This window comes from Gorilla gorilla, chromosome 14 (genome assembly GCF_029281585.2).
Source record: "Gorilla gorilla gorilla isolate KB3781 chromosome 14, NHGRI_mGorGor1-v2.1_pri, whole genome shotgun sequence".
Taxonomy (NCBI): domain Eukaryota; kingdom Metazoa; phylum Chordata; class Mammalia; order Primates; family Hominidae; genus Gorilla; species Gorilla gorilla.
Genome location: NC_073238.2, coordinates 129,018,798 through 129,040,743, shown reverse-complemented (window position 1 = coordinate 129,040,743; position 21,946 = coordinate 129,018,798). Strand labels below are relative to the sequence as shown.

The 21,946-nt window shown below is 45.0% G+C and overlaps 1 protein-coding gene across 2 annotated transcripts; it reads right to left on the bottom strand.

Annotated features, from left to right (window-relative positions):
* Positions 1 to 1,893: 1,893 nt before the first annotated feature.
* CFAP97D2 (CFAP97 domain containing 2) lies at positions 1,894 to 21,922 on the bottom strand. Of its 2 annotated transcripts, XM_055360302.2 has the most exons (3): positions 21,772 to 21,922; positions 4,699 to 4,779; positions 1,894 to 2,016 (listed from the first exon to the last, which is right to left on the bottom strand). In XM_055360302.2, exons 1-3 carry the CDS (start codon positions 21,859 to 21,861, stop codon positions 1,894 to 1,896), a joined length of 294 nt encoding a protein of 97 aa, XP_055216277.2. In that variant the 5' UTR covers positions 21,862 to 21,922. The 2 variants fall into 2 exon arrangements, 1 of the variants encoding a protein (XP_055216277.2); XR_010130642.1 differs by lacking the exon at positions 1,894 to 2,016 and having other exon boundaries at positions 21,825 to 21,922.
* Between the last annotated feature and the right edge of the window lie 24 nt (positions 21,923 to 21,946).

Sequence of the window (21,946 nt, the reverse complement as noted above, 5' to 3'; positions counted from 1 at the left end):
GGATCCCACTTGAAATCCATTTGTCATTGAGTTTTCAGTCTTGGGCAGAGGTTTTCATCTCTGATTTTCTTTTTACATAAACTCTGATTGCAGCCTTATTTGTAATAGCCCGAAACTGGAAACCACCCAAATGCTCATCAACAGGTGAATGGATAAACACATTGTGATAGATCCATACGATGGAGCACTACTCAACGTTATGCTAACTGAAAGGCAGACAAAATGCAGATACTTGATAAACCTATACACATAAAATCCAGAAAGTGCAAAGGCACCCATAGGGAACCTTTGATGGGCAGAGGGTGGTGGGTAGGGGGACCGAAAGGCTCAGGGAAACCTGGGGAGTGATGAATATGTTTACTGTCTTGACTGGGGTGCTGGTGTCATGGGTGTATCATATGACAAACCTATCACATACACTTTGAATATGTGTTTACTGTATGCCAATCACATCTGAATAAAGACATGAAAAATGAAATCAGGAGTGAAAGTCCAATTGTTGGCTCTATAGTTTCTCTCATGTTGATTTGTGCTACTGGCTGACCAGCTAGCTAGATATGTTTATTCCATCAACCAACTGGTCTGCAGTGCTCCAGAAGCAGCTGAGACTCCCCTGAAAATGAACTGTTTCTCTCCAGCATTGTGCATTAACTTGGCAAGTGTCCTTTGTTAAAGAATGGAGTCAACTGAGACATGAAATAGCCAGTTATCAAGCCCCAAACTGATGCATTCTTGAGAGAAATGGTTGACTTTCCCATGGCTTCCATTGAAGACCTGGAAGCCCACAGTAAATCATCTCTGAGGCAGGTTTGCTCCAGTTGGGCGTTTGAACAAAGCCAGCACACAGGACCATGCAGGGCCCGCCTGAGCTTGGAGCAGCACCTTCCCAGTGGTGCACCCTGCTGGGCCTGCAATCTTCCTGTATCACACACCTTGAGGTACCTGAGGATCAATTATATTTTAATTTATTATGAAATCTGAAACTACTATAAGCTTCTTGGGGATAGGTACAGGCCAAAAGTCTTAAAAGGTTCAAGCACTTCTGGAACAAAAACCCCTTCATTAGAATTAACTATCACAATCACCATCAAAATCTTGCACTTACAGGGAAAGGGCCATGGTGTAACTATGAGGTTACTCTAGGATGTGTAGGATGCAGGGGGCAGAGGTTATTGACCTTAGACAAGAGAGGCTTTTAGGATTCACAGTCAAGCATTTACAAGGTGATTTTAAGGAGTATGAAAGCCTGCTGATGTTCATTTTCACGGAGGGCAGAACTCCACTTCTGGGTGAAAAGTGAGGTTATGAAAGAGCAGTACCAGCATCCCAGGCTGGGACCCACACAGGATGCAGGGGTACATGATTTTCGGTGTTTTTTCCAGAAAGATGCTGGACCTAGTGGTCTGCTGACAGAGAAACAAAACCTTTTGCTGCTTTTGGAAACTGACACCTTTGAGAACTGCATGAGCAGGGCTGGGGTACAGCCTGTGTTCCTCCGCCGCCGAACTGCAACCTTGGCCAAGTTCTGCCACCTCCCAGTGCCTCCGTTTCCTACTGTCCTGTGAGGTGCACAAGAGCCCGAACCACACGGGGTCCCGCGAGGGTTCTGAGTCAAGCGCTTTAGCAGGTTCAGAGGAGTGTCTGGCACACGGCCAGCTCACGGCCGCTGACTGTGATTTAGTTGTGGGTTGCGGAAACAGCCTAGGAGTCTCAAGTAAAACTTGGAATCACAATCCGCCAAGGAAAAGGGCGCTCCTCAGAGCTGTGGCTGTTTTCGGGAGAGGACAGAAACGCCTCGACTCCGACCCACGGGCAGCTCTTCTGCTCATCCCCAACCCCTTCCCAGCACTCGGGTTTGGTGCTGAGCCCGGTGGGATGGCGGGAGCCCCTCCCTTACCTCCTGTGCTTGGAGTTGTTTTTGCTGTCAGTCTGTCCCCTGGTCCTCATGACAGAGGCCACCTTCTCCAGGAGCAGGCGGTTGTCCCTCTGGATGACGGAGAGCCGTTCCTCCTCCAGCTGGGGACAGAGAAGGAGGCTGGAGGAGCGCCGGCGGATTGCGAGGCTCTTCCTCACGCCACGTTTCTGTGACTTGAGCGCCCTGGGAGTTTTACGCTGCCTCGGCTCATATCGGCGAGTGCGCCATCACGCCTCAGCGGGGACCGTACCCACGGGGACACGCCATCACGCCTCAGCGGGGACCGTACCCACGGAGACCCACTGTCACACCTGAATGGGGACCATACACGCGGGGACGTGCCATCACGCCTCAGCGGGGACCGTACCCACGGGGACCCACTGTCACACCTGAATGGGGACCGTACACACGGGGACGCGCCATCACGCCTCAGCGGGGACCGTACCCACGGGGACCCACTGTCACGCCTCAGCAGGGACCGTACTCACGGGGACGCGCCATCACGCCTCAGCGGGGACCGTACCCACGGAGACCCACTGTCACGCCTCAGCGGGGACCGTACGCGAGGGGACACCCTGTTACGCCTCAGCGGGGACCGTACCCACGGGGACGCGCCGTCACCCCTCAGCGGGGACCACCAGCTGCTTTGCCCATGGATTGGAACGCATTGGGTGGAGTAAGTGACAGAGTGACACTGAGGCGAGGCACTATCTTGTAAAATTAGGTGACCCTCCAAAAGTAACATGGGGCGGTGGTGCTAATGAGGAAATCTTTTTTATATTTTAAGAAAGATAGAGATATTTTATTCAATTATAAGAAGAGAATATTTGAGCCCAGAGGAAAAGAATCTGCCTCTTGTTTTAGGCTTCCAAGCGGTCGGTCTGCAGATATGCTGAAGGCTGGTTACTCGGCTTCAGTTCAGCCCATTTTAACACCACTGCTTAACAGGCACATATGAAGCCCACAGCGTTTTGTCCTGGAGGCATTACTTCGAGATAACCATGCAATTCTCACTCACCAAATGAGGTAAACTTCACGAGGTCAGGAGATCAGAACATCCTGGCCAACATGGTGAAACCCTGTCTCTACTAAAATACAAAAAATTAGCCGGGCTTGGTGGTGCGGGCCTGTAGTCCCAGGTACTGGAGAGGCTGAGGCAGGGGAATCGCTTGAACCCGGGAGGCGGAGGTTGCAGTGAGCCGGGATCGTGCCACTGCACACCAGCCAGGCAACAGAGCGAGACTCCGTCTAAAAAACAAAATAAAAAAAGAAAAGAAAAAAGAAATAAACAACGCCTGTAATCCCAGCATTTCAGGAGGCCGAGGCGGGCAGATCACCTGAAGTCAGGAGTTTGAGACCAGCCTGGCCAACACGGTGAAACCCCATCACTACTAAAAACACAAAAATTAGCCGGGCTTGATGGTGGGTGCGCCTGTAATCCCAGCTACTTGGCAGGCTGAGGCAGGAGAATCACTTGAACCTGGGAGGCAGAGGCTGCAGTGAGCTGAAGTTGTATCACTGGACTCCAGCCTGGGCGACACAGTGAGACTCTATCTCAAAAACAAACAAACCAAAAACCCAACATTCTGAGGTGGTTAAGAAATGGTTTACTGTAAGGGAATGATGCTAGTTATTCTGGAACTGCACTGAATAAATTGTCACTGTGAATCCACTTCCCTTCCCCCCAAGACATGATGGGTCATGTAAACCACAAATAAAATTCTAAGTCCCCTCCACAACTCCCAGCCAACTGAACAGACCCCTCCTCTTGGCCAAGGGCATTCCTAAGTTAACCTGACAAACTAGTTCAGGCCATGATGGGAAGTGGGGTTGGACATGCCTCATTATGCCCTGCTCCCAATGGAATTTAGGCACAACTGACCAGCATTAAGGTTAAAACAGAGACCTTAAAACTGACAAAAAGACTCTTTGTAGCAATAAGATACCAACATGATAGACAGCAGGTGTTAAAAAAATATATAACTATTTTACCCCAAAATATATTTATTTGACATATTTCAAAATGGCCCTGCAAAGCTGTCTCTTGTGGGGAAAATCTACATTCTGTAGAGAATCTCCTTCCCTTTCCAGGTCTTCTTCCTGATCCAGGAGAGAATTTACTAAGAGTCTGGCACCTTTTTAACTCTGATAAGCAATATTTACAGTCTATTTCCCCTGAAGCCTGCTACCTGGAGGCTTCATCTGCATGATAAGAATTTCGGTCTCCACAACCCCTTGTCTTAACCTAGACACTCCCTTCTATTGATTCCAGGTCTTTAGATAAATTCTTTCAACCAATTGGCAGTCAGGAAATCTTTGAATCCACCTGTGACCTGGAAGTACCCCTGCTCCCACTCCAAGTTGTCCTGCCTTTCTGGACGAAACCAATGTACACCTTACACGTATTGATTGACGTCTCAAGTCTCCCTAAAATGTATAAAACCAAGCTGTATCTTGACCACCTTGGGAAGATGTTCTCAAGGACTTCCCGGGGCTGTGTCACGGGCAGATCCTTAAACTTGGCAAAATAAACTTCTAAATTGATTGAGACCTGTCTCAGATAATTTTTGGTTTATAGTCAGCACAACGACTGGGGGAAGATTTCTGCTCCAATTATCAACCAGCTCCCTCACGGACAGACGGGGCTAATTAATCACCTAGACTGCATTTTGTCTTCGGTGAGTTTATTCCTCACTAACCCTGCCTTTTCTATTTTCCTGGGCTTTTAAGCTGGCATTTTCTAGTTAGCTATTACATGAAGTAAGGTAGAAATGAAAGTGTACCTTCAGCCTCTTGAGTTTCAGGTGGAGATGGCGGAACGTCAGCGGGGCGCGGGTGTCTACCAGCGGCTGGGCGCTCTGGACCTGTGGCATGAGGAGGCAGCGTTACCTGGGCGCAGTATTGGAAACAGTGAGCTCAGATTGTGCTGCTCTGGGGTCTTTCGTGGCACCAGGGATTCCATGTCAGCACACGGCCTGAAGTTCTGAAAGAGGCTCGTGCTTAGATTTGGAATCCGAGTATCCCCTGGAGGAAGCCAGGCACCCTCAGAAATGAGCCTCTATTGCCCTTTTGAAAGACAGAATTAAGTGGGTGCAGGGTGAGAATTTGTTAAATGCCAACACCTGATGACATTTCTAGTCTGCACTCTATTGCCAAGGGGCTTTTTTTTTTTTTTTTTTTTTCGAGTCTCGCTCTGTTGCCCAGGCTGGAGCATAGTGGCGCGATCTTGGCTCACTGCAAGCTCCGTCTGCCGGGTTCATGCCATTCTCCTGCCTCAGCCTCCCGAGTAGCTGGGACTACAGGCGCCCGCCACCATGCCCGGCTAGTTTTTTTTTTTTGTAATTTTTAGTAGAGACAGGGTTTCAATGCGTTAGCCAGGATGGTCTCGATCTTCTGACCTTGTGATCCATCTGCCTCGGCCTCCCAAAGTGCTGGGATTACAGGTGTGAGCCACTGCACCCAGCTGCCAGGAGGCCTTTTATACAGTGAGTTATGTGCCTGCATCCACCTCACTTTAATTTCCAAGCTCTCCACCAGTATTTCAGGATGAGCACCTTAGGCATTAGCTGTACAACAATCTCTAAAGTTTCCAATTAGAAAAGGTACAAATAAGGGAAACATTTATATTTAAAATGTGACAGGTTAAATGCATGAGACCTGTATGTATCACTGCTTGCAGGAAAAAGGAATCCCAGCATATTCTAGACATTCCTTTATAGATTGTTAACTACGGGACCTGCTCACGGATAACCTGAAGGCGACAGCATTGGGAAACTCCCCAGTGGAGGAAGAAACCCCCAGCACACGGAGAAGGATAGCCAGGCTGGGGACTGAACCCACGTGCAATGTGGTGACAGCACAGAGGGTGGAGAAGATGCAGCGAGATGTCAGGAGGTGGAGAAAGGGGCAGATGGAGAGGTGTTCACAGAGCACACTTAGGAGCTGCAACTTGGTCCCCAAAGGAAAGGGAACCATTGAAAATAGAGGCAGAGGAGTGACGTGGCCACATGGTCACTTTTTACAGGCTCCTCTGTCACTACGTGTGAACAAAGAGAAGCCTGAAGGAAGGCAGGGAGGCCAATGCCAAGGCTCCTGTGGTCATCCAGGGAGGAGACCTGGGCCTGCAGCATGCCCAGGGCTGTGGGGCCACTGGGCAGGGAGGTGGCAGGAGCCAGGCCCAGGTGCGGTGTACATGTGTGGGGCGGTGGTGAAGGGAAAGGAAGGCATGAAGAATGCCCTCTGCTTCCAGTTTTCATACCAGGTGACACTAAGACAGAGAAGGTGGTGAGTGGGTTTGGGGCATGGACAGGAAATTCTGAGTTAAATATGTTTAATCTGAGATGCCTACACAGAGCTTTCTAGAAGCAAGTTTCTTCAAGCTCCAGATAAAGATTTGAGAACATAACTTATTAAAAATGTCACACTAGCTTGCCTGGTGGCAGAACTTGTTGACCAAGGCCTTTTGAACCCCTTAATGTGTTATCTGATGTTGCTTCTTGTTTAATTTAAACATTAGGTACAGCGGGGAAGGGAGTGTTTCCTTACAGCAAAATGCCAGTTGGTAAACGTAGAAGCAGTGGTGTGGTCGAAAAATCACCATTTTGTAACCATCATTGTAAAGACTGGTTTTGGAAAAATCATCAAAGAATGCTCTTGGGGGGAAATGAGTGCCCCCAACAGAGTGCTTATTAGTATAAAAAATGGAGACCTGATCTCCTTTCCACCCTCCTCCCTTCCATGTTTGACTCAGGACTCACGTAAAAAGGCCTATATTGCCACTGGTCGGTGCATCTTTTACGTCTAATGTACAATTTCCCTGTTTTTCTCCCTGCAATTTGCTATGAGAAATCCAGAGAATTTGTCCTGTAGAGTTTCTGAGTCTGGATTTTGCTGATCACATGCCTGACATTTTCTGTATATTGGCAGTTAGAAATTCAGGTTCATTTTTCTTTTTCCTTGATAAACCACAGGTGGTATCTTGACATTTTATTGGAAGGTACAAATTTTTGCTTGTCTCTACCTTGTGATGTTAGCAGCAGTGAATGATCCTAGATCCATTACTTAATTATGGTTTGAAAAGTGGAGATATTCTAATTTCATCATTCAATCTGTATTTGTTTGCTGGAATACTTCTGTAAAGAAAAGCTTTGCATTGGCAAGAAAGTTACTAGGTTTTCTCTATTTGCCAATTTCAAAATAGTAAGTTGGTTCTTAGTACCTTCCAAAGGTGACTAGTGAGGTGTTTTGTTGTTGTTTTTTTTAAAGACATTAGGAAGTAAAATGTTAAAACATATTTGACATGCTTCAGTCTATTGTATTAACTTTGGCAAGGTGCAGTGGTTCACACCTGTAATCCCAGCACTTTGGGAGGCCGAGGCAGATGGATCATCTGAGGTCAGGAGTTCAAGAGCAGCCTGGCCAACATGGTGAAACTTTGTCTCTACAAACACATTTGCCAACTCCTTGACCTTGGACTTCCCAGCCTCCAGCACTGTGAGAAATAAGTTTTTATTGTTTGTACATCACCAGCTTATAGTGTTTTGTTATAGTAGCCCAAACAGTCTAAGATACTGCTATATATAAATATATTCTCCAAAATTTATGTGTTGGAAACTTAATATCCACTGCAACAGTGTTAGAAGGTGAGGCCTGCCTTCCTAAATGGATTAATGTCACTATAAAAAGGGCTTTTGGGAGTGGCGTCTCTCATGCTCTTCTGCTACATGGGGACACAGAGTCCATCACTTTTTGCCCTTCCACCGTCTGCCATATGAGGACACAGCAAGAAGATCCTCACCAGACACCAGCTGCCAGTGCCTTGATTTTGGACTTCCCAGTCTCTGGAACTCTGAGAAATAAAATTCTGTTCTTTATAAATTACCCAGTCTGGGCATTCTGTTATAGCATCACAAATGGACTAATACAGACACTGCTTTTATTGTTTTCTAAATTTTCATATGCAATTAAATCTATCTGAATATTCTATTCTGCCCTAATTATCTTTACTAATTTATTTTTTGTTTTTAGTAGTTTTTCCATTGATTGTTTTGTTTTTTTCCAGATACTTAGGAATTTCATTTACAAATAAAATATCTATTGTAAAATATTTTTATGCCTCTAATGGATTTATCTTGTCTAATTGCATTGACTAACACCTCCAATACAATTTAGAAATTGTAAGAGATAGTAGGCATCCTTGTTTTATCTATTACCATAGAAGGAACACTTTTAGTGTTTTCCCATTAATTAAGATACTGGCTTTGAGGTGAGATATTAATTAGTATTTTATCATGTTAGGGACATATCATTGTAATTTCTATTTTATTGCTTGTTTTTTGGCATCAATGGGTGTTGAATTGTGTCAAAATATTTTCTGCCTCTATGGAACCAATTGTATAATTTTTTTTCTCAGCCTATTATTGTGGTAAACTATATTAGTGGCTTTCCTCATACGGAATCACCCTTGCATCTGTGGAATTTCCTTGGTTAAGATTATTTAAAGTGTTCTTCAGATTTTGTTTGATATTATTTTATGAATCTTTTTGCCTTTATATTGATATTCATACATGAGATTGATTTGTGCTTTTTTTACTTTTTTGGTGAAGTATTTGTCATGTTTTGGGATCGATGTCTCCTATTTGCTTCATAAATTAGAAAATTTTCTTTCTCCCTGCACTGGAACAATTTAAGCAGGATTGGATTTTCTGATCATCAAATGTTTGGTATAATTTTCTTATGAAACTATAGATAACTGTCTGATAACTGGTCTGTTTGGACTTTCTCTTCAGAAGCCAATTTTGGTAACACAGTCCTTTTATGTTGTGTTTTTGTTTGTGATTTAAAAAAAAATTTAAATGATTTTTTAAAGAGAACTTTTAGGTTCACAACAAAATTGAGAGAAAGGTACAGATATTTCCCATATACCCTCTGCATCCACACATGCATAACCTCCCCCATTATCAACATGCCCCTCCAGAGTGGTATGTTTGTTACAATCGATGAACCTACATTGACACATCATAATTACCTAAAACCCATAGTTTACGTTAGGGTTCACTCTTGGTGTCACATATTCTATGAGTCTGGACACATGTACAATAACAGGTATCCGTCATTGCATTATCATACAGCATATTTTCATGGCCCTAAAAATCCTCTGTGCTCCAGCTCTTCCTTCCTCCCCCACCCACCCACCCGTATCTTTTTACTGTCTCCATAGTAAACTTTGCCTTTTCCTGAATGTCATAGTGTTAGAATAATACAGTATGCAGTCTTTTAGCATTGGCTCCTTTCAATTAATAACATGCAGTTAAGGTTCTTTCATGTTTTTTCATATTTGATAGCTCATTTCTTTTTAGCATTGAATGATATTCCATTGTCTGGGTGTACCGTGGTTTATCCATTTACCTACTGAATGACATCTTTTTTACTTCCAAGTTTAGGCAATTATGAATAAAGCTACTATAAACATCCATGTGCAGGTTTTTGTGTGGGCAAAAGTTTTCAACTCCAAGGAGCAAAATTGCTGGATTGTATGGTAATAGTATGTTTAGTTTTGTAAGCAATTGCCATTTTGTCTTCCAAAGCAGCTGTATGATTTTGAATTCCCATCAGAAATGAATGAGTTCCTGTTACTCCACATCCTTGACAGTATTTGGTGTTGTCAGTGTTCTGGATTTTGGCCATTATTGTTTTAATTTGCATTTCCCTCATGCATAAGATGTGGAGCATTTTTCATATGCTTATTTGCCACCTATATATTTTCTTTGGTGAGGTGTCTGCTAAGGTCTTTGGCCTAATTTTTAAATTGGATTGTTTAGTTTCTTATTGTTGAGTTTTAAGAGTTCTTTATGTATTTTGGAAACAGTCTTTTATCAGACGTATCTTTTGCGAATATTTTCTCCCAGTCTATAGATGTCTCCTGATTCTCCAGACATTGTCTTTCACAGAGCAGAAGCTTTTAATTTTAATGAAGTTCAGCTTGTCAATAATTTCTTTCATAGATCATGCCATTGGCATTGTGTCTAAAAAGCTATTTCTTGCCAGCTCTGCTTGCTGATTAAAAAAAAAAAGTCATTCCCATACTCATGGTCATCTAGGTGTTCTCTTACATTATTTTCTAGGAGTTTTATACTTTTTTTTGCATTTTAAATTTATGTCTATGATCCATTTTGAGTTAAATTTTGTGAAGGCTGTAAGGTCTGTGTCTGGATTCCTCTTCTTCCATGTGGATGTTCAGTTGTCCCAGCACCATTTGTGAAAAGGCTGTCTTTGCTCTACTGTATTGCCTTTGTTGCTGTGTCAAAGATCAGTTGATGATTTGCCTATTCTTTCATTAATACCACATTGTGTTGATGATCATAGCTTTTAATAAGTCTCAAAGTCCATGAGTTTCAGTCCTTCAACTTTGTTCTTTTCCTTCAATATTAAATTGGCTATTCTGGGCCTTTTGCCTCTCCGTATAAACATCAGAATGGGTTTGCTGATATCAACAAAACAACTTGCTGGGATTTTTATTGGGATTGCATTGAATCTATAGATCAAATTGGAAAGAACTAGCATTTTGACAATATTGTATCTTCCTATCCATTAACATAAAATATCTCTCCATTTATTTACATTTATCAGAGTTTTGTAGTTTTCTTTATGCAGATCTTGCACACATTTTGTTCAATTTATACCTAAGTATTTCACTTTTTGGGTGCTAATATAATTGTTATCATGTTTTTAATCTCAGTTGTCACTTGCTGGTGTATAGGAAAGTGATTGACTTTTGTAGATTAACCTTATATCCTGCATCCTTGCTATAATTGTTTATTCCTTCCACATGTCTTTTTATTGATTATTTGGTGTTTTCTACATAGATGATCATGTCATCTGCCATCAAAGACAGCTTTATTTCCTCCTTCCTAATCACTATATCTTTTATTTCCTTTTCTTGCCTTATTGCATTATCTAAAATTTTCAGTACAATGTTACAATGTTTAAAAGGAGTGGTGAGAGGAGTGGTGAGTGCCTTGTTCCTGATCTTAGTGAGAAAGCTTCAAGTTTCTCAGTATTAAGTATGATGTTAGGTAGAGGTTGTTTTTCAGATATTCCTTTTTTTTTTTTTTTTAAGACAGGGCCTCCCTCTGTCTTCCAGGTTGGAGTGCAGTGATGCAATCATAGCTCACTGTAATCTCAAACTCCTGAGCTCAAGTGATCCTCCCATCTCCACTTCCCAAGTAGCTAGGATGGCAAACATGAGCCACCGCCCAGCTAATTTTAAAAATTATTTTGTAAAGATGGGGTCTTGCTATGTTGCTCAAGCTGTTCTCAAACTCCTGGGCTCAAGTGATCCTCCCTCTTCAGCCACCCAAAGTGTTCTGATTACAGGGCGAGCCACCATGCCCAGCCTGGAGATATTCTTTATCAAGTTGAGAAAGTTTTCCTTAACTTCTAGTTTCCTTTATTCTTGGTTTATTGGGATTTAAAAAATCATGAATGAATGTTGGATTTTGTTAAATGCTTTCTCTGCATCTACTGATATGATCATGTGATTTTTCTTTTTTTAGCCCATTGATGTGATTAATTACATTGATTGATTTTTGAATGATGAGCCAGCCTCGCATACCTGGAATGAATCCCACTTGGTCATGGCATATAATTCTTTTTATACACTTTTAATCTAATTTGCTAAGTTTTGCTGTGGATTTTTGCATCAATGTTCATGAGAGATATTGATTTACTGTTTTCTTGTAATGTCTTTGGTTTTGGTTATAAGGTAGTGCTGCTTCACAGAATACGTACAGGAGGTATTCCCACTGCTTCAGTCCTCTGAAAGCAATTGTAGAGAATAGGTAAAATTTCTTCCTTAAATGTTTAATAGAATTTGCCAATGAACCCATCTGGGCCCAGTGTTCTGTTTTGGAAGTTTAATTATTGATTCAATTTCTTGAATAGATATGGGTCTATTCAGATTTCCTATTTCATTTTGTGTGAATTTTGGCAGATTGAACCTTTGAAGAAATTGGCCCTTTTCGTTTAGGTTATCAAATTTGTGGGCATAAATTTGTTCATAGTATCCCTTTATTATCCTTTTAATATCCTAGGGATTGTAGTGATGCTCCTTTTTTCCTTTCTTGATGATCATAGCTTTTTAATATTAGTAATATTATTACTAATATAGTTATATTATAACATAGTTATTATAGTTATATTATTACATATATACTAGTAATATAAGTAATAATATTACTAATAATAGCAAAATATTAGTAATTTGCCTCCTCCTTCTTTTTTCTTAGTTAGCCTGGCTACAGGCTTATTGATTTTACTGATTTTTTTTCCCAAAGAATTATCTTTTAAAGAACCAAGTTTTATTGATTTTTCTCTATTGAGTTCCTATTTTCAATTTCATTGATTTCTGCTGTAATTTTTATTATTTCTTTACTTCCAACTTTGGGTTTAATTTGTTTTTCTTTTTTTGAGTTTCTTTTTTTTTTTTTGAGATTGAGTCTCGCTCTGTTGCCCAGGCTGGAGTGCGGTGGCGCAATCTCGGCTCACTGCAAGCTCCTCCTCCGGGGTTCATGCCATTCTCCTGCCTCAGCCTCCCAAGCAGCTGGGACTACAGGCACCTACCACCACACCCGTCTAATTTTTTGTATGTTTAGTGGAGACGGGGTTTCACCGTGTTAGCCAGGATGGTCTGGATCTCCTGACCTCATGATCCGCCCGCCTCGGCCTCGTAAAGGGCTGGGATTACAGGCATGAGCCACTGCACCTGGCCTCTTTTTTTGAGTTTCTTAAAGCAAAAACTTAGACTATTGATTTTAGATCTTTCTTCTTTTCTAATATATGCATTCAATGCCCTAAATTTCCCTTGAAGCACAGCTTTCACTGCATCCCACAAATTATGGTAAGTTGTGTTTCCATTTTCATTTAGTTCAGAATATTTTTAAATGTCTCTTGAAATTTCTTCTTTGACCCACGTGATTTTTTTTTTTTTTTTTTTTTTTTGAGACAGGGTCTCACTCTGTCACCCAGGCTGGAGTGCAGTGGCATGATCATAGCCGAAACTTCTCAGCTCACATGATCTACTGCCTCAGCCTCCCTAATAGGTGGGACCTCAGGCATGCACTACCATGCCTGGTTAATTAAACTTTTTTTTTTTTGTAGAGATGGTGTCTTGCTATCTTGCCCAGGCTGGTCTCAAGCTCCTGGGCTCAAGTGATCCTCCTGCCTTGGCCTCCCAAATTGTTGGGATTACAGGCGTGAGCTACTGCACCCAGCCCCCATTGTTGTTGTTTAATATTCACATGTTTTGGGATCTTCCAGTTATCTTTGTTATTGACTTCTAGTTTAATTCCACTGTGGTCTAAGAGTAGATATTGTATTATTTCTATTCTTCTAAATTTGCTAATATGTGTTTTGTGGCCCAGAAGATGATCCATGATCTATCTTGGTGAATATTCCATGTGAGCTTGAGAAGAATGAGTATTATCCTGTTGCTGGATGAATTGGATGATAGATATCAATTACATCTAGTTGATTGATGATGACGTTGAGTTCAACTATGTCCTTACTGATTTTCTGCTTGTTGGATCTGCACATTTCTGACGGGGGTGTTGAAGTCTCCAATTGTGATAAGGGGATTCATCTATTTTTTCTTGTAGTATCTCAAGTAGTTTGATATTCTATTGTTAGGTGCTTGCACATTAAGGATTATTACGCCTTTTTGGAGAATTGACCCCATTTTATCATTCCCTTTAACTTTCCTTGTTTTGAAGTCTGCTCTGTCTAAAATTAATATCGTTACTCCAGCTTTCTTTTGACTTGTGTTGACATGGTATATTTTTTTCAATCATTTACTTTTAAGCTATACATCTTTATACTTAAAGTGGTTTCTTGTGGACAACATATAGTTGGGCCTTTTTTTTTAATCTACTCTGACAAAGTGATTAATATAGTTGGATAAATAGCTATCATATTTGTTACTATTTTGTTTGTTACTCTTGATATTTGTTATTTTTGTCTTTTCTGCCTTTTGTGGTTTTAATTGAGCGTTTTATATGATTCCATTTTCTCTCCCTTCTTAGTTTATCAGTCATACTTCTTTCATTACATTTTTAATGGCTGCCCTAGGATTTGCAATATGTACTTACAAATAACTCAAGTCCACTTTCAAATAACACTATATTGCTTAACAGGTAGTGTGAGTAACTTATATTACAAAATAATCTGAATACCTCTCTCCTGTTCCTTATCATTGGTGTTGTTATGGGAATCTTGAGGGTGTTGCCTTTCTGGATGGAAACCTCTGTGGCTGGTGGCACCTCTGCCGAATTTTGCTGGGGCCCACTGGGCCCACTTGGACTGGCAGGCTGTGCTCAGCTCATGCTACTGGCCTGGATCCCATCCCTCTGAAGAGACTGGAGTGGAGTGGCGAGGGGTGTGTGAGTGAGTGAGTGTGGGGTCCAGTCACTGCACAGCCAGTCATGCCAGCTGCTGCAGTGAGATGGGCAGCTCCAGGTGCCAGCATGGGTGCTGGCTCGCTGTGAGGCTGTGCCTGGACCAGGCGTACTGCAAGAAGCTTCCATAGTTGGCACTGGGGAATGCAGTGGTGCCCAGAAGCTTGGAGGCTCCAGGAACTGCAGGGCCCCAAAGTGGGAGTCACAGCCCTGGCTCAGGGAGCTCCCAGGCCTGGCCCTCCCCCCCCCGCCAAGAGCCTCAGCTCTTTTCTCCTTCTCTCTTTTCTCCTCTTCACCCACAGCATGGTGAACAAGGGGCATGTTTCAGCCCTGCTTATGTTGCAGCTCTTTTAGCCCCACCATTTGATGGCTCCCAAGTTCTTGTCCTGCATCCAAGAAGAATGAGGTATGCAGACAAGTGGAGGATGAGCAAGACAAAGAGGAGCTTTACTGAACAATAGAACAGCTCAGAGGAGACCCACAGTGGGCAGCTCCTCTCCATAGCCATGGTGTCCTGACAAGTGTTCAGCTCTCAGTAGAGAGGGTAGCTCCTCCCTGAAGCTGGTTGTCCTGACGTCTCAGCTCTCAGCAGAGAGGAGACCTTGGGGTGTGCAGCTCCCCTCTGTAGCTGGTCATCCTGTCCTTTCTTCAGCTCTCAGCAGAGAGGGTAGCTCCTCCCTGCAGCTGGTCAGCCCATCGTCTCCCCATCATATCTCCATCCTCTGCTAGAGTCTGGCTGAGCCCAGGGTTTTTATGGGCCTCAGTGTGGAGGAAGTGCATGCTGATTGGTCCATGGGTGGCCATGGGCAGACCCAGGGAAAAGCACCACAAGTTCCCTCTCTGGCTTGCAGGACTGGCAGCTGGACCCCCAGGCTTCAGGCCCTCCCCAGCTTGAAGGTGTGGCTTCACCAGGAACCTGACCCCTTCTGCCCAGGAGTCCGTCTGCCTCCTGTTGCTGTTCATGGCACGCAGGCTGTTCATGCCAAGAGGCACGCAGGCCAGCACTGTGCTGTCCTCTGCATCCCCCTCAGCCTCCCTCCTGCGCTTGTCAGTGCCCAAATCTGGAGGGGGCCGAGGTGGTAAGGGGCTGGCATGTCACTTCTGCCCTAAGTGTGGGCACACCCAGCCGGGCTGTGACAGTGCCTGGGCTTGGCCTCAACTTTTCTCCAAGATCAGAGCTGGTGCCAACAGTGGGGAGAAGCCAGGCAGTGGGAGCAGGCACTTCTGAGCCTGCGGGGAGACAGGGGGCCTTCCTGGGCTCCTGAGAGTGCAGAGCCACACACATGCCTGGGTCCGCAGCCATGGCCAGGTGGCTGCAGCTGCACCCAGGGAGCTCCTGACATGCCAACTCAGAAGGGGTGGGGCTGCCACTCATTCCTGGCTCCCACAGGCTCCGTGGAGTGTGCAGCCCTGGCCATGCCTCCTCACAGCCGGGGTGGGGGTTCCAGGTCCCCACTGGGCCCCTCTCCACCTGCTCCTGTGTGCCCAACTGCACTGTTCTCCCGTCAGCAGGCAGCTCAGCCTGGCTCCATCACAGCGGCTCTTAGGGTGACAGGTTCCAGGGGGCTCCCAGGGGTGGGCTCCGGGTACTGTTCACCTCTTTCCTGTGCCCTCCCTGCATCAGCAGGCAAGAGCGGTGACACGGGGCCAGAGTCTGCAGTGGTGGAGGCCCTGGCCCTGGGAGCAGGTCCTGCCTGGCCACACAAGGGTTGGGGCAGCACAGTTGGCTGCCTTGGGGATGTGGGACACAGAGGTCCCACCGCTATTACTGCCACTCCTGCAGCTGCTTCCACCACCACCACCCACGCACCACCCCCCACCCACTGCAACTGACATGATGACAGTGGCTGCTTATTCGTTTCACTTATATTAATATAAAAGCAGGTGTACGTGTATCACAGATAGAGATATGCACATAAGTATACGCAGTCTAACACCATGCAGTAATTATGGTTTTGAACAAACTTTTATCTGTTAGATCAACTAAGAATAATAAAAATAAGAGTTTTTATTTTACTGTTGCTTATTCCTGCTCTGATGGTTTCCTTTCTTTATGTGGATCTGTTACTGACCTACACCATTTTTGTTCTCTCTAAAGAATTTCTTCTGCTATTTCTTCCAAGGCAGGTCAACTGACAGATTTCCTCAATTTTTGTTTGAGAAAATGTTTATTTCTTCTTCACTTCTGACAGATAATTTCTCAGGGTACAGAATTCTAGGGTCTTGCTTCCCTTCGTCTGGACACTTCACATGTCTCCCTACACTTTTTCCTGGTTACCGGCTGGAGGAGGTGAGCGTGTCATTCTCATCTTCGTTCCTCTGTTGGAGTCTTGTTCCTCTGGCTTCTTTCAGGATGTTTTCTCTATCTCTGATTTTCTGTAGTTTGAAGACGATATGCCTAGGTGTAGTTTTCTGGGCATTTATCCTTTTTGGCATTCTTTGAACCTCTTGGATCTGTGGCTTGGTGTCTGACATTAGCATGGTGGAAATTCTCGTTCATTATTGCTTCAAATATTTCTTCTGTTCCTTTCTCCCTTTCTCCTGGTATTCTCATTACAAGTAAGTTACACCTTTGTTATTGTCCCACAGTCCTTGGATAGCCTTTTCTGCTTTATTCAGACTTCGTTCTCTTTGCTTTTTAGTTTGTTCCTTGTCTGGCTGTTTGGCTGGTTTTTCTGAGACAGGGTCTCATTTTGTTGCCCAGACTGGAATGCAGTGGAGTGATCGTGGCTCCCTGCAGCCTCAAACTCCTGGGCTCAAGTGATCCTCCTGTCTCAGCCTCCCAAGTAGCTGGGATTACGTGTATATACTACCATGCCCAGCTAACGTTTAAATTTTACTGTAGAGACAAGGTGTCTCGCTATGTTGTCAGGGCTAGTCTCAAACTCCTGGGCTCAAGCAATCCTCCTGCCTTGGCCTCCCAAAGTGCTGGGATTACAGGCGTGAGCCACTGTGTCCAGCATGCTTTTCAGTTTTGAAGGTTGCTATGCCTCGAATGTTTGTGTCCCTCCATTGTTCGTGTGGAAACTTAATCCCCACTGTGGTGGTAATAAGAGGTGGGGCCTTTAGGGAAGTGACTAAGTCATGAGGGCTCTGCTCTTGTGAATAGGACTAATGCCCTCATATTAATAAAAGAGGCTTTAGAGAGCTGCCTGGGCCTTCCATCTCTTATGCCATGTAAAGACACAGCGGTTCATCCCTTTTGCCCCTTTCACCATATGAGGATGCAGCAACAAGGCGCAATCTTGGAAGCAGAGAGTGACCTCATCAGACACCAAATCCGCTGGTGCCTAAACCTTGGATTTCCCAGCCTGTTGAACTGTGAGAAGTGAATTCTGTTGTTTATAAATGACAATCTTTGGCCGGGTGTGGTGGCTCACACCTGTAATCCTAGCACTTTGGGAGGTCGAGGCAGGCTAATCACCTGAGGTCAGAAGTTCGAGACCAGCCTGGCCAGCATGGTGAAACCCTATCTCCACTAAAAATATAAAAAATTAGCCAGGCATGGTGGCGCGCGCCTGTAATCACAGCTACTTGGGAGGCTGAGGCAGGAGAATCGCTGGAACCCGGGAGGCAGAGGTTGCAGTGAGCCAAGATCACACCACTGCACTCCAGCCTGGGTGACAGAGCGAGACTGTCTCAAAATAAATAAATAAATAAATAAATAATGACAATCTGTGATATCTTGTTGTAGTGGCAGAAATGGACTGAGACAGGGGTTTTAATTGATACATCCTAAAGCTCAGGGATTCTTTCCTCAGGAGTGCCAGTCTACTAACAAGCCCATCCAAGAGAAGTCCAGGTAGCACAGGGAAGAGGAAAAAGGAGTTTCTGGAGATGGCAGTGTCTGGAGGTAGCAGTGAGTGCAAGGTTGGAGTTGACACCGTGGGCATTGTAGGGAAAAGAAAGAGAGATCAGACTTACTGTGTCTATGTAGAAAGGGAAGACATAAGAGACTCCATTTTGAAAAAGACCTGTACTTTGAATAATTGCTTTGCTGAGATGTTGTCAATTTGTAGCTTTGCCCCAGCCACTTTGACCTAACCACTTTGATCCAATCTGGAGCTCACAAAAACACGTGTTGTATGAAATCAAGGTTTAAGGGATCTAGGGCTGTGCAGGACGTGCCTTGTTAACAAAGTGTTTACAAGCAGTATACTTGGTAAAAGTCATCGCCGTTCTCTAGTCTCAATAAACCAGAGGCACAATGCACTGCGGAAAGCCACAGGGACCTCTGCCCTGGAAAGCGGGGTATTGTCCAAGGTTTCTCCCCATGTGATAGTCCGAAATACGGCCTCGTGGGATGAGAAAGACCTGACCGTCCCCCAGCCCGACACCCGTAAAGGGTCTGTGCTGAGGTGGATTAGTAAAAGAGGAAAGCCTCTTGCAGTTGAGATAGAGGAAGACCACTGTCTCCTGCCTGCCCCTGGGAACTGAATGTCTCGGTATAAAACCCGATTGTACATTTGTTCAATTCTGAGATAGGAGAAAAACTGCCCTATGGCGGGAGGTGAGACATGTTTGCAGTAATGCTGCCTTGTTATTCTTTACTCCACTGAGATGTTTGGGTGGAGAGAAACATAAATCTGGCCTACGTGCACATCCAGGCATAGTACCTTCCCTTGAACTTAATTACGACATAGATTCTTTTGCTCACGTTTTTTGCTGACCTTCTCCTTATTATCACCCTGCTCTCCTACTACATTCCTTTTTGCTGAAATAATGAAAATAATAATCAATAAAAACTGAGGGAACTCAGAGACCGGTGCTGGTGCAGGTCTTTGGTATGCTGAGCGCCGGTCCCCTGGGCCCACTGTTGTTTCTCTATACTTTGTCTCTGTGTCTTATTTCTTTTCTCAGTCTCTCGTCCCACCCGACTAGAAATACCCACAGGTGTGGAGGGGCAGGCCACCCCTTCAGGCATGGCCAGCCTGGCTGAGGGGTCAGGTGCATTGGGGAGCGCTGGGGGCAGGGGCCGCTCAGGCTGTGAGGGGGAAGGCTGGGCTGAGGATGAGGCCCCTATTCTAGGAGGGCAGTCATCAGGGGACTGGGATGCACTGTTCTCCCACAGGTCTTTTTTCTCCTCTTATTTTATCTCTTCTTATTCTACCAAGGTCCTTTATAGTTTCAGAGATTCTCAGCCAAGCAATAAAAAACTAAGTTATTCAAAGAGCTGATTCTCTCCACTCTTAATTTGGGAGAAACATTGTTTGCATTCAAGTTTTAGTGCCAGTTGGAGAACTGTGGAGTGTTAGAGGGGTCCTGCTGATGTAGCTGCTTCCAGCCCCTGCTGCTCCTCACCCTTCTGCTGTAGCTTGCCCTTCTCCTCATTTAGTGGGGCCTGTAGCATCAGGGCCCATCTTGCTCTTCTCCCATTTCTTTGTCCTAAATGAGCCCTACCCCCGGGGGACAGCTCTGCCAGCTGCCTTAACCTCGTTTGCCAGGTCTCATGTCCTACCCTCACGCCCCTCAGCGTACCCCTGCCAGGACACCCAGGCATCATCACCACCTGTGTCTGCCCCTGCTGGGAAGCTGTGCTTTCAGTTGCCCTGTTCTTCACCACAACCTCCTTCTTTTCATCACTTGGTCAGCTGTGCCCAACAGCAGTTCCTTGACGATATGTGACTTCCAGCTTCTCTCTTTCTGGACTGGTTCTCTGTCTTCACTTCATCCCCTCCAGGTCAGACACCCAGTCCCTCTCTTCAACACTTTCGTGCCAGAATCATAGGTTCCCGGCCCATGCCCCTTGCTGCTACTCAGGGGCCACACTGGGGTGTTCCAATGACTCCATCCTTGGACCCAGTACCTGTAGGTTTCCGACGTCACAAAGCTGCTAAGCTAGCTTATGCCCCCTGGGGCCTCATGGCTCCAGTCAACCTACCAAAGTTCACTATTCAATCATCTCTGCACCTCCCACGATGATAATTTCAACCTTCTTTACCTTACAGTTTCTCAGGTACAGAGCCTGGTTACTCACTTAGGCTGCAGGATTACTGACCAGCTACCTCATGCAGGAGGTATTCTAGTCCCCGGGATACAAAAGCAAACAAGAAAACACCCATGGGCTTTCTATCCTGCAGTATTACTGTAATGCTAACTGATTCATATGCGCTATTGCCTTACCCACTCCTTTCCATCTTTCCCTACTGACAGCGGCTGACCAAGTGCTCACTCCACACTCTACGTGCAGAGAACACAGTGGTGGGCAGGACACGGTCAGCACCCTCACTGAGTGGGGAAAACAACACAAGTAATGAACATGCCCATCAATCACGTGGCGACAGGAGGTAGCAGGCCCAGGAACCAGAGAGCGGCAGAGGGGACAGAGAAGACTCCAGGGAGGTGATATTGGAACCGGAGTGCCAGGAAGTGAGGTTGAGCTGGGGAAGGAGCCGGGAAGAGTTCCCAGTGGGGACCTCAAAGGAGACAGCAGGTGCAGAGGCCTGACGTGGGGTGGGGGCTGGGTGCTTTGGCGCCTTGCAATGAGTGTGACCTGCAGCCCAGGCCACACAATGTCACTTGCAACCCTAGGAGGAAGAGAAATGCTTGACCTGCAGTTCACTCCTTGGGGTAGTCACTTAAGATCATTACAGGGCAGTGTCTCCATTCCCAGAAACAGAAACCCAAACTTCTCCTTCTTATTTCCAGCCTGATCAACACACACGTGGAGACATGATACATGGAACATCGTTCTCTGACGCCTCCACTGAGGTGTGGGCAGAAGACTGTGGGAGGCCACCTCAGAGCTGCATGGCGATGCCCTCAAACAATTGTCCACATCTGCATCCAATAAATGGAAATAATAACATATCTTCTAATGGGGACAAGGGTTGGCTTTTAGTCCCCCTTGGAGTCCACTGTTTTGATAGATAAAAGGATGCCGGGCCGGGCACGGTGACTCATGCCTGTAATCCCAGCACTTTGGGAGGCTGAGGCGGGTGGATCACCTGAAATCAGGAGTTCAAGACTAGCCTGACCAACATGGCAACACACCTATGGCAACATCCCTCTCAAAAACAAACAAAAACAAAAACAAAAACAGAAAGAAAGAAAAAGAAAAGGATGCTTCTGGTGTTTTTGTCTTAAGATGCTTTCAAGTCACTTAGGAAAAATTAAGTACTTCTTAAATATATGCTGTGATTAGAAATAGGATGGCCCTAAAACATGGCACATGAAAGCTGTCATCTCAAAAAAAAAAAAAAAAAGAAAGAAAGCTGTCGACTATTTAATGAGATTTTTATTGTATGGCAACATAGATGATGAATCTTGTTAGGAAATGTCATTTCAACCATGCTGTCTCCAAAAAGAAAATCACCTCCAGGACTCCAGGGAAAGCACAGGCATTTCGTGGGCACTGCTTGGTGCCCGCCCGCTGAGCTGTCAGGGCTGGATTGGGGACTTTCCTACCTTTCTCCTGTGGTCCTGATAGGCTTTCTCCCTTGCATGCCACAGGTACTCACTGGCACAGGGAAAGGTCAGCCGGGGGGCTCCGTGCATCTCAGCAACAAAATCGTCTTGCTCCTTCCAGACAGAGGAGCAGCTGGGGCCTGGTGCAGACCTGGAGACGCTGTGTTTGCAGGGT

Bases quoted from the DNA above. Each gene is read 5' to 3' on its own strand.
- CFAP97D2 (XM_055360302.2), bottom strand. From the start codon at position 21,861: ATGCACGGAGCCCCCCGGCTGACCTTTCCCTGTGCCAGTGAGTACCTG. The intron at 4,780-21,771 runs GTAGGAAAGTCC...CTCATGCCACAG, and splicing joins ATCAGGACCACAGGAGAAAG to GTCCAGAGCGCCCAGCCGCT. The intron at 2,017-4,698 runs GTACACTTTCAT...CTCTGTCCCCAG, and splicing joins TGAAACTCAAGAGGCTGAAG to CTGGAGGAGGAACGGCTCTC.